At 38.5% G+C, this 13,167-nt stretch overlaps 1 protein-coding gene across 1 annotated transcript in view; it reads left to right on the plus strand.

Moving 5' to 3' along the window:
* Window positions 1–13,167, plus strand: part of crim1 (cysteine rich transmembrane BMP regulator 1 (chordin-like)) — a 164,221-nt gene that overhangs the window by 97,963 nt on the left and 53,091 nt on the right. The window contains exon 6 of the mRNA XM_022662672.2: window positions 9,012–9,194. Coding sequence (XP_022518393.2) covers window positions 9,012–9,194 — 183 coding nt within the window. The remainder of the gene's footprint in view (window positions 1–9,011; window positions 9,195–13,167) is intronic.

Here is a 13,167-nt window from a genome sequence, read left to right on the forward strand (position 1 = left end):
GGAACAATTCCAAGACCGTTTTGAAACAGACTCGACTTGTTATACACCCACAAATTTAAGTAAACCCATTTAAAACAGGGAAAAACGTCACTTCTGAAAAATATGTGTTGTTGATACTGGACAGCAGCACATCACCTTCACCCAGGCCTCATGGCCCCAAATATTGCTGTGCCAAAAGGGGACCTCAAACTCAGCATTCAAAACAAACTGAAACCCCATAGGAGGCAGAGATCCACGCTAGGCTAAAAGCTTATGCTAACTTTAACATCTCTTTATTTTAAGGAAAGAATTACAGGGTTATAAATATAATTATTTTAAATGACATCTGACAGCGTTCCCACTTAAAATGTCTAAATTACAAAATTACAAAAAAAATTAAAATATATATATATTAAAAATGGTCAGATTTAAATTTAAGGAATTACATTTTTGCCAAGTCTATAAGTAAGAATCAGTCCTAAAATACCCTTGATGTCTTTTCTTTTTTGGTGGTGTGAGGAAGGAGTGTATCAAAGCATCTTTTTTTTCCCCAATCAACCCCCCCTCCACACACAAAAACTCCCCCCTCGACTCTACAGTTGTTTGATCATATTAAAACAAGTGAAGATTTTAGGACTTCACACACTCCAATTTCCATATACTGCTGTCCCATGACTTTTTGGCCTGTGAGTGTAATTACAATATATGTACAGCTCTGGAAAAAATTAAGAGACCACTTCAGTTTCTGAATTAGCTTATCTGATTTTGCTGTTTATAGTTATATGTTTAAGCAAAATGAACATGGTTGTTTTATTCTATAAACTATGAACAACATTTCTCTCAAATTCCAAAAGAAAAATATTGTCATTTAGAGCATTTATTTGCAGAAAATGAGAAATGGCTGAAATAACAAAAAAGATGCAAAGCTTTCAGCCCTCAAATAATGCAAAGAAAACAAGTTTATATTTATAAAGGTTTAAGAGTATAGAAATCAATATTTGGTGGAATAACCCTGGTTTCTAATCACAGTTTTCATGCATCTTGTCATGTTGTCCTCCACCAGTCTTACACACTGCTTTTGGATAACTTTATGCCACTCCTGGTGCAAAAAACCAAGCAGTTCAGATTATATTCCAGAGGTTTTCAATTTGGCGAAATCAAAGAAACTCGTCATTTTTAAGTGGTCTTTTATTTTTTTGCAGAGCTGTATGCCTCACAAAGTGTTTTATTTCAACAATGGCGATTGAACATTTTGGAAATGGATTGAAATGGAAAACTGATTTTTTTTTCAATTGAGGTCAATGTAAAAAGTCATTTTGTAGTGCATTTCCATCGATAAGTTCATCATTAAAAGTTGACCCAATATAAATAAAATATCTAACCAATATTTCAGATTTAACGGCCCTACACTTTTTTTAGTTCTGTTTAAATAACTCTACAGGTTACGAACCTGCTGACCCAGCGGAATAATGTCTCCACATACAATACACGAGACTGCGTTTCCCAGCACTGCTTTCACATACTTTGAATGCGTCGAGATAAGTGTGGAATGCAGGGGTGAGTTTATTTTGCGAGGCACACGCAGTCCATTTGTAACGTCCTTGACAAAGGAAATTCAGACGGCAATTCTTCCTTGGTCAGAGCCTTTACTGGATTACTGTTCTGAGGAGGTTCTGAACTGGTGGGGGGTGCGTTTATGTTTGTTCCCTTTGCATGAAGCACAGTCTGTAGTGCCAGAGGATTCCAAGGAAAAGAGTTTTACATAAAACTATGAAGCAATTTGCTTCAGTCGTATAATCCGTTGTGATGGAGGAAGTTCAGAAGCCAGGCAGCCACTTTTGTTAAAAGAACGGGCAAAAAGGCTTAGGAATCTGAGCATGACACACTTAGCATATTTATTCAGCAAGCGTCTCGCCGTGGAAATACGGATAAGCCGTAGCGTCCGGGTCCGAACTGAGCGTTTCTGCTGTGCTGCTAGGAAACTTGCGCCCTTCAGAAACAGGAATGCGGCTATGGGAAGACTGAGGCCAAACCTGCCTCCACTGTATCTCTAGTTTACTGATTTTTTTTTTTTTGTTATGCTGGAGAGGTCAGAACAAGTCGCAAGACATATGAGACGTGGCGTACTGCTGGCTAAGAAAACTCAACTCGTTAAATCCAGATCTAGGCAGAACATGTCCAGTCATTACTTTATTAATCTCAATTTCTTTCATGATTTAAAAAGTTTATTAATGTTTATTAAAAATGAATCAGTAGGAATTTAAGGTTTAATAATGTTGTGTCTAGTCATTTTGAAGCCATTCTAGGTCAACTTTTGGGATCTTTAAAAAAAGATTAGCTTTATTTGTTATTGTTCCGTTAATTCCATTTCATTGTTTGAACTCCTTAAAATGTTAAAATGTATTTTTTTTATTTAAAACTATTAAACAAAACTGAATAATTGGCTAAATTAAATAAATAAATAAATGTGTAATAGTAAAGCTGCATTGAAGGCCTTTTCACATCACCAACATTATGCCATGTTGCTTCCACTTTTCTTAATGCTAAACAGTTGGGTTTTTTTTTTATCATGTCACGCATACAACCAGTGTTTTGGTGTGTGGTGTCGACTATAGCATCTTTATGGACATTTATCTGTCTTGTTGTAAAAAAAACAAAAAAAAAAAAGCTCTGGCTCTTGTCTTTGTCCTCAGACTATCCCTGATTCATCTGATCCATTTGATTGGATCTGAACAAAAGAGTGCCTCAAAACAAAATAATTGTGGTGACATTTTATAGAATGTTGATAACTGTATTGAAGAGTCACAGGGGGCACAGGGGGAGTCCTGTTGAACAAACAGTTTATATTGAACAGGAGAGAGTGTGAATGTCTACCAGAGGAATATAGTTGGAGATACTTAACCACCCTCCAACCCAACATCAAGAGGGAATCAGTGATAATAATGAATAATGCACCATGACCTTTGATTCTTGTCTTCTTTCTTTTTGTGTCTATATAAGTGTAGGCAAGTGTTGTACAGCTCAGAAGATTCACTAATCGTTAATATTAGTCGCTTGCCTGTGTTTTTTGTAGTTTGGGCTACAACTTTCCCTGGTCACGCTAGTTCACATCACACAGGACAAAGTTGAATCAAGTTGAACCTCAGCAAGCGTGGTTATTGGAATTGGGAACGCCACACTTTCTGCACAGCTCCGCGTCAATGCCAAACTGCTCTGGCGCTGGGGAAACAATTGAACCCAATGGGGGGTCAGCATACAGAGGTGTGCCTATCGCATGCAATGTAAAAAAAAAAAAAAACCTAAAAGTCTGTTTTCCTCTTGTGAGCAAAAACAAATAGGCAAGCAGCTGCAAGAAAATGCAACTCAACCCCAGTCAAAGCGTCTGTGAGCTGATGTATCGGAACTGAGTCGCTGCACTTTCCTCCGAGGCTACTCGGCAATGCTGCCTCAGTGGCAGTTCAAAAAGAGGTGGTGGCTAACTTCACATGTATCGGAGGAGGCATGTGCTAGTCTTCACCCTCCTGCTGTTGGAGCATCACTAGTGATAGGGAAAATCCTAATGAGTTGCTTGAGTAATTGGCCTCGGGGAGAAAACGGGAAAAAAATAGAAATAAAAAAAAAAAAGCTTATGTGAAGTACTGATTAAAGATTTTAAAAAGTCAAGGTTCTTTGTCCTTTTAAAGATTCGTCATACTCATAGCTTCTTTAGAGAAATAGTTCTTTATGAAGTGAAATGACTGTGATGGACATTTACTATCCTTTACACCCAGTAAATGTGTTTTAATGTTATTTTATGACTGCAGTAAAACGTTTATTGGATTAATGACCCTGTGGCACATCTCACAGTATCAGAGTCACGCTGATTTGACTGTTAGAGAGACGTTTAATTTTTTCTTAGATTAGAGATACTGATTTTTGACTCTCAGTTGTTCCACCCTTCTGACTGGTCTCTTCTGATGAGTTTAACCCTGTTTCCAAATGCTTGACAGTAAAAACAAAGGATCAGAATTGGAATAGCAAATGCACATTCCAAAAAATAATTCAAATAATCCTGGATCTGCCTCAATCCAGATCCACAATTTGTCAGTGGCACCAAGAGGATGCTCTGCTTAAGCAATAAAAATAATGTTTGGATCTGCCCTGCAACGTATTGTCTATTAAAATACCCAAATCAATTAAATTATGCCTGCACTGGCCCTGATTCTGATCCACATGATTGGATCTGGACAAGAGAGTGTCTCAAAACTAAATAATTGTTGTTACATTTTATACAATGTTGATAATTGTATTGTAGCATCACTGGGGGGCAGAGTCCAGTTGAACAAACAGTTTATTATCTGCCAGAAGAACATAGGTGGAGTTACTTAACCACCCTCCAACACAACATCAAGAGGGAATCAATAATAATGAATAAGCACCATCTGTAAAACCGCCACAACAAAATCCAGACCATCAAAAAACACACAAAACATACAACCCTCCCCACAAGTAAACATACAGTAACCTTTTTTATTTTGTTCTGTTCCGTTTATACTGTAGACTGTCAGTTAAACTCTATACCTCTAACTTTGGCTCCATTTTGGCATCTAATCAAGCACTGAATATGGGTAATTAATAAACATGACCTCATTAACATGTCCATTTAGTTGTAGTTGGCTGTTGCTGAGATCACGCACAGTGATAAAAATAGAATCCTGGGCTGAGTACTCGCACAGTGACTTTCTGCACAGGATTTAACAACCATGTCACATATTTTGCTTTGTACTCATCGTTGCTGTTGTAAGAAAGTATTGGATTTCTGTAACAGTAATTGCATAGAAGAAACCTTCACACTGTTTATACCACAGTTTAATTCCAAGTAATGTAGGACCATTTCTGTTGGTCCATTCATCATGAAACGTTTACATGATGTAAAGGTCAGCTGGCAATTTCAAACAGTGTTAAAAAAGGTGTAAAAACATTTGTTAGGGCGGCCGATATGACGCAATGGGAATGTACCATCTGTGTTGTAAGTTGTACATGTTGTGCTGTAGATTTTTTTTATAGTCTACGGACTAACGCAGCTCCAAGCCCTGCTCCCCCAAGTGTCCTTGATGGACTAATGGTGAACCTTGGTGCTGCATGGCAGAGAACAACTGTCTCGTTTATAAATAACTGCCCCCGCGAGGCTGGGAAATCACGCAGTGAACATCTGGAAGGTTTGAGATGCCTGCATTGCCACCTTCCAGGTTCACCTCTCTAATTACCCAGCATTCCCCTGAACCGCTACCACACTCTGATTGTGCTGGACGGCTCACAAGACTGAACTCATTACATTCTTTCACTACACTGAGCAAGCGCACGGTCATTTATCCTTAAGATGAGCCATGCTGATTATTTTCACAGTAGTTAAGCTTGAGTGTGTGCTGTTCAATTCCTTTAGGGAAGTGAATCCCAACCATGGGAATCCTGTCATGAACATGAGAACATGAAAAAACGTATGTGGTAGTTAGAACGTTTTTCACACAGCGTTCCCTAATAGATGAATACCGTACTTTTCGCACTGTAAGGCGCACTATCAGTGAACGTCTATTTTCTGGTCTATTTTTATACACAAGGTGCATCGAATTATAAGGCACATTTTAAGCTGCACTTGTTAGAAACAGAGGTGTCGCCATGTTTCCCTTCTATTTCAGCAGGTCTCGGTTAGAAGCAGACTACAGGCCGATAATACTCACCTCTGAACAGCCGAATGGCTAGCTTGCTTAGCGGGTAATGCTAATACTGCTCCAGTCGTGCTAGCCGTGGTTAGAAGCAGACTACAGACCGATAATACTCACCTCTGAACAGCCGAATAGCTAACGCTTAGCAGGTAATGCTAATACTGCTCCAGCAGTGCTGGCTAGGGTTAGAAGCAAATTTCAGACCGGTAATACTCACCTCTGAAGGGCCGAATGAATAGCACTCTTAGCAGGTAATGCTAATACTGCTCCAGCAGTGCTAGCCGGGGTTAGCAGTAGACTACAGACCGATAATACTCACCTCTGAACAGCCGAATGGCTAGCTTGCTTAGCGGGTAATGCTAATACTGCTCCAGTTGTGCTAGCCGTAGTTAGAAGCAGAGTACAGACCGATAATTCTCACCTCTTAACGGCCGAATGGCTAGCCTGCTTGGTGGGTAATGCTAATACTGCTCCAGCAGTGCTAGCTGGGGTTAGCAACAGACTACAGGCCGATAATACTCACCTCTAAACGGCCAAATGGCTAACGCACTTAGCAGGTAATGCTAATACTTCTCCAGCAGTGCTAACCAGGGTTAGAAGCAGACTACAGGCCGATAATACTCACCTTGAGTAATGCTAATACTGCTGGAGTACTAAACTGAATCTACTGTATAATGCTGCACTTCAGCAGAGAGGCTTTACTGCTTCTTACCACTTCACGGTAAAATTCATACATAAGGTGCACCAGATTGTTTATATACAGGTGCATAGATGATATTTGGAAAAATTAAAGTGAAAATTTTAAGTGTAATTTAAGTGTGAAATTGTATGGAAATGTTGATAATAATGTTCCTATAACTATAAATGTAAACATTGTCACCAAGGATTATATATTTAAAAAACATTCAATTAAAATGTTGAAAGAACACCCAGAAAATTTGACAGATTGAAAATTCCAAGTATGTTTATTGTAACATTCAGAAAATGTTCTGCTAACCAAAAAAATGTTATCTGGGTCCTTACAGGTTTTATAATTGACGTCGATGAGTATTATTGTTGAGTATGATGAGTATGTATTATTTTGTTTTGCAATGGGATGGAATTATGTGCTTCTTAGAGCCAATTTTAATTTTACGTTGAGAAAGGATTAAACCAATTAAATAAATGTATTTCAGCATTGGGGCTGCATGATATTGGAAATATATATATCACGATATTAAACAATGCAGGGCCCATGACAGCGCTGAGCACTCAAAACCCCAGGAAAACAGCTAAACTCCCCTTTAATCAGGCAGTTAAAAGTTAAAAGGTAAATAAGAGTGTTTTTCTTGTATTAAAAAAATTAAAAAAAGAAAATGTGAAAAAATCACAGATCCTTTTTATTCCAGCAATGAAAATGTGACAGAGCTTTTGGTTGATAAAGTGTTAACATCTCTTTTAGTAACAATAAAAATAGCAAAAACAGCATTTTTGTGACAAGAAATAAAATAAATATATTTAATGTAGTGCTCAACTGCATGAAATATGATATAGTCATAATAATTGAATGCGTGTTGCTTTGACTTAATGCTGCTCTGTGTATAAATTCACCCGCAATTCACGTTATTGTAAACAGCTTCTGGTGATCACTTCATAATAGATTGTTTTTCTTCATCCAGGCTGCTTTATTGACACACATCAGTGTGTGTGTGAGTCTGTCACATACTACATTACAAAGTGTAAACACTTTGATTAAACCTGCGACAACATCAGCCTGACTAATGTTAGCACTGTCAGAGTCTTTGTATCATTACTGCACATTCATTCGTCATTATGAAGGCCCACAGCAGACCCTGGTCAATACGTAGCACTTCTCACAATATTGAGTGCCTCCAGTATTGAGTCTGCAAGCTATCCTTTATTTTATTTTGATGTGAAAAAATGATAGCCTGTTCTGTTCTTGTGAACAGCGAGCAATGACAAGAGCATTCCGGACTGTTTTCATTCATAGCACTCATCAACGGGATGTGAAGAGAAAGAGAGAGAGATAGAGAGAGGGAGGGAGGGAGAGAGGGATAGAGTGGTAAACAGATGGGAGATAGATAGATTTGATAACAAAATTCGGCAAATCCGTACAGCCACCGTTTCTGGCTGGCTGGTGTGACAGCCGTGCAGACTCAGCTTAGAACATTCTGTAATTCACTGAACCTTTACTAATCGACAAAACACGCTTCCAGAAACTGGGATTAAAGAACTGATGGTGCAGCATCAACAGCCAAGGTGCTGAAACTGGTTCCTTTACAGAATCAAATAAGTTATTTATTTATTTATTTTTTTACAGCTCTGGAAAAAAAAAATAGACCACTTAAAAATGATGAGTTTCTTTGATTTTACCAAATTGAAAACCTCTGGAATATAATCAAGAGGAAGATGGATGATCACAATCCACCAATCCAAGCTGAACTGCTTGAATTTTTGCACCAGGAAAAGCAGTGTGTAAGACTGGTGGAGGAGAACATGGCAAGATACATGAAACCTGTGATTAAAAACCAGGGTTATTCCACTAAATACTGATTTCTGTACTCTTAAAACTTTATGAATACATAACTGTGTGACAATATTCAAGATGCATGGAATGGATTATCTCAGATTATCTCAGTATAACATTAGGAACCTCTACAACCATATGTTGAGACTAATCATAGCATCCTCCAAATAGCATTCAAATCTCATTGAAGATTAGTGTGTATTTTTTTCTAGCATTAAGGGATTTTTGGGGTTTTCGTGAATCTCTCCTGCAACCACTTGCTTTAAAAATGGTGAAAAGATGATCCGAATGCAGGCCAGCCTTGCGACTGCATAGACGGTGCAGAGGATTCCTGATTCAGAGCGTGTTTTCAAGGGCAACTACAGCATCATCCATCACTAACGTAAGAGAGAACAGAGAGGAGCGAGCTGATAGCATTTATTCCATGTCATTTGTTTGCAAACCATGATCCATTTCCAAGAACTGAGCTGGAGTTGTGACGCTACCTTTTTTACACCGTAACGATGCTTATATTGTTTGGGTGTAACATGAAAGGAGACAATGGCTTTTGGAGCAGGAACGTGCATCTCTCTGCTTCAGTACAACTGCAGGCAGCCGAACACGGCGACTGAAAGGTGAATTTTTGCACCTAGTGTTGCCATAGTGACTGGCATCGGCTGTCTGGAAAGTTGCTGGCTGGTTGATGAAAGCTCTTAGACAGAGGGTCCACAATGGAGAGGGCCCCTGTGCACCCCCCTCACCGTCTGCCTCCCTTAATCTTTCTCTCTCTCTTTCTCTCTCTTTATTTCTATCTCTTTCTGCAGAGACCAAGCCAGCCTGTACCTTCAACGGTGTGGAGTACCATGATGGAGACATGTTCAGGATGGACACCTGCCGCTTCTGCCGCTGCCAGGGCGGAGTGTCTGTGTGCTTCACAGCGCAGTGCGGGGTCCTCCACTGCGACCGCTACTACGTACCTGAGGGGGAGTGCTGCCCTGTCTGTGAAGGTAAACACATGCACACAATACAAAAGCTAGCTGATGTAGTGATTAAAATAATGCTTCATAATATCATCATAATTTATTTTATTAAATTCCAATGCTTAGTTAGTAGGTAGGTAAAGTTACCAGGACCAATTTGAATGGATATTGATTGAGCTACACATAAAAAAGAAGTGTGTATCTCATGTATAATGCAGTATGCCAGCCGTCTCTGCATGGATTGGTTGTTGGTGTTCTTAATGCATAAGAATAATAATTGGCATCAATCGACACAACAATATTACAATACTAGTTTTTATAGAGGATATTTAAATAGAAATAAAAAAATGAATGTAGGAAATGTAAAATACGATTATATTTATATTAGTGGTGTCAATTAAAATACTAGTATTAACTTAAATTGGATAGAGGAAACTTTGTAAGGATTTCTGAATTAGAACTTAATTTGCATAGTGTAAAAAGGTGTTTTCACACCTGTAGTTGGTTTCTGTTGTCGGAATTAGTTTGGTTTAGTTTCACACAGGCATAAACCTAAACTCATTGCCTTATTGCTGTTTTATGTTTAATGTTTTGCACTAAGGCTATATGTTTAAAATAAACAATGTTTTTGTTCGGAAAGTGTTTTATGTTCTTAAACATTGTTAACTATATTATAGTTATATATAGACAAAAGTAATTGTAAATTATCTTATTGTTCTTGGTCTATATTGGTTTACTGAGTGTGCAGTGCATAGCCATATTGCTGTTTAAAGTGTTTTGCTATTGGCTATATGTTAAAAAATATATATATTTTATATTCTTAAACCTTGTTAATTATATTAGAGTAGAAGGGAAGATCGGTTCTTAATAAACATTATTCTTAAATAATAGGTGTCAGGGTGCGTGAAGGAGGGACGAGGAGAGCGGATGCAAATGCGAGTGTATTTATTATACAGATAACAAAAGACAAAAATAAACAAATAAACGGAAACTAAACTGAAAACAAGAAACATGAGACACAGAGACGCAACCACAACAGGCTAACAAAGCACAAGAACCGACACGAGGGAAAGGGAGCACGGACTATAAATAGTGTAACACACACGGGAAACAGAGAAAACCTGGGGCTAAGGGGCGGAGTTACAAATGATACACAGGTGAGGGCAAGAAACACTGAGGAGCACGGATCACGTGGGAGACACACTCACAGGCACAAGCAGAGACAGGCACAGAAAAAGGTAAATAAACACAGAAACACGAGAACAGACAGGGACCACGTGACAATAGGTCTATGCTTCTTCAGTGTTGCAATGTTAATTAATATCATTCTAAACAGATTTCTCTCATTTAAACAGCCCAAAAATGATTTTAAAAAGCTCAGTTACTAAAAAATGTCTTATTTTTTGGGCCCGATCGAAGCTCTAGGCACAAGGTTGTGTCACTGGTTGCAGGACCTTACTGTGTTAACGTAAGCTCAGGTGTCAATTTGCCTGTAATCAAAACCAAACAGTGAGCAACAGCCATGCCCTGCATACAGAGATCCTCTATCTATATGATTGTTATTGTTGTTTTGGTCATTCACGCTTAGCTCCCTGAGTTGGTTCTCACACTCTGATTGGCTGCTGCTCTTCCTGGTTTCAGCTGTTTACCGTAGAGGTGCTCACACTCAGCAGTGAAGACGATCAAATTGATGCTAAATGTATGGAATGATGTTTTTATCAAAAACTCCCGGGTCAAAAACAACACAATCTTCATGAGCTGACCCAACTTATCAACAGCACAAACACAGCTACAGTCACAGGAATCATAATGAACAGAGCTGCCCCAGGGCTTTTTGCGACTCCTTTTTATTGTGTGGCTTAAATTGATTTGGATTTTGCGAGCAAGAATGCTAATAAACACTTCCACCACCAGAACAAGCTGCCGGAGCAATTAAACGGCAGCAGGAATTTTTCAAAAAACAAAGTGCGTTAGGAAATGTTTTAAAAATGAAGCCTGAGTGAGGACCCCGACGACTGAAGCTGGCAGCGGCGCGTGATGAATTCTTCGCATACTTTTTATTCTCCCAATTAAACCAGCGTCCCGGGTTAATTAGTTCAGGGAACCGCTTGTTGTTTTACTTTGTAGACATCCCATAATAGTCTGCCTGGGAGCATGTAATTTCGATTGCTTGGCGCCTCTCCTGGGTAGACGATTCTTCTCGCCATATTACTGTTTTCTATTAGCTCGCTACCTTTGCCTGCTGATATTAGAGTTATCAGATTGTGTTCATGTGGAGATGAGTTTTCCTAATGATTCCGCTGCACTCGGCCTGCTTAATTAAGATGAAGTTACCATTACATCCTCCTCCCCCCTAATATTTGCTCAGTGAATTTCACTGCAGTAGATTTTATAACCATCGTTACATTTTTACACTTGGAATGAGCAGTGGAAGGTCTAACAAAGCGGATAAATCCATAAGCAGTGCTTTTTATAATTGTATTGTTAGATTCACGTTAATCTTTTTGTCTTGAGTTAGTTTGTTGTTTAGCATCACTAGGGTTGAAGCTGTTGTATTAAAATTGATGGTTGTCAAGAGGGGCAATTTGGCAGTAATGTAATATCATGATACTTCAGGGTGTTTTCGCAGATATTCTTGAAATGAAAAAAAATATTTTATAATGGCTTTTCAAGTACCAACTAATGCTGCAAAATAAATGTTAAAATTATGTATAATGTAAGTATGAAGTTTTTCAAACTTCGAACCTCCATTTTCTATATAACAGTAACAGTTAAAATAATAATAATAATAATAATAATAATAATGTGTGCTGCCACTATGATCAGGAAATCGCTGGTTTGAATCCTGTTCATGCAGCTTGTCATCAGTGGCAGATGCTGGTCTTTCAAAGAGGGGAAGCTCAATTTTGGCCTACATCTTAACATATGTAGTTTTATTTATACGTAAATTCTACTCTCCCTGAGATTTTTTTTTTGTAAACAAAAGGCATTATTTTCAAGTTTTCACTACACAAGGTACCCATTCTTTACATTGAACAATTACATAAAAAAGACGCTATGACATGAATAAACATAAAATGAACAGTAAAAAAAAAACATTACGCAAAATCTTTAAAGTTGGTAAAGGAAAAATGCAGGTAAATTTAGTTCCTTTTTGGACAGTTTTAATTTCCTTAAATAATCCCTTTATTAATTTAAATTATTTTAATTATTTTAATAATAACACAATACTTACTACTGGCCCCTGTTCATTTATGTCCTGAGATAGTTTCATCAAGAGGAATGGCCATCAGTACATTTTATTTGTTACAGCACTTCCAGTCAGCCAGCTCACTTTATCACACCAGGACAGCTGAAAATACCTGTTACTTTTCCCCACCTTTTACACCAAATTAATCTGAGCAGTTGATCTGCCCTGCTGTTTAACTCTAAGTTTTTCTTCGTAAGGAAGACTATCAAATGGATTTTTACACTAAAAGATAGCTGATTCGCTCATTTCGCTGGCAATCAAAAAGGGACTCCGCCTCAGACAGATCATCCAATCATCATGCAGAAGCTGAGTGTCCGGGCCGGCCGAGGCCAGCCCACTGCCCCATAGAGCCCCAGAGACGCTGAGCGTCCGATGGGCGGGACAAAGCCCAGCATTTATCCAATGACTCGTCTCGTTTCGCCGCGCGCTTTGCTCCGCTATTGAAGTCTGTGGACGCTCAGCGTCCGCACTGTTTAAAGCAGCGCTGTGAAGCTGCGGGAATCAGTGAGAGGAAAGCCGCGGCGTTACCAGTGATAAGAAGCTGATTCTGAACTAAGTTCAGCGGGTTGTAGCGCATATTTAATCAGTGATATGTACACACAACAGTATATATTTAATCACTTATTTTTTTTTTTACATTTTAGGGGAAGCTGAGCTTCCCTTGCAGTCTTAGAGCAATCGCTATTGATATATATATATATATATATATATATATATATACACACACAGTAGCTCTTTGTATGACCAATG

Source organism: Astyanax mexicanus, chromosome 14 (genome assembly GCF_023375975.1).
Source record: "Astyanax mexicanus isolate ESR-SI-001 chromosome 14, AstMex3_surface, whole genome shotgun sequence".
NCBI lineage: Eukaryota > Metazoa > Chordata > Actinopteri > Characiformes > Acestrorhamphidae > Astyanax > Astyanax mexicanus.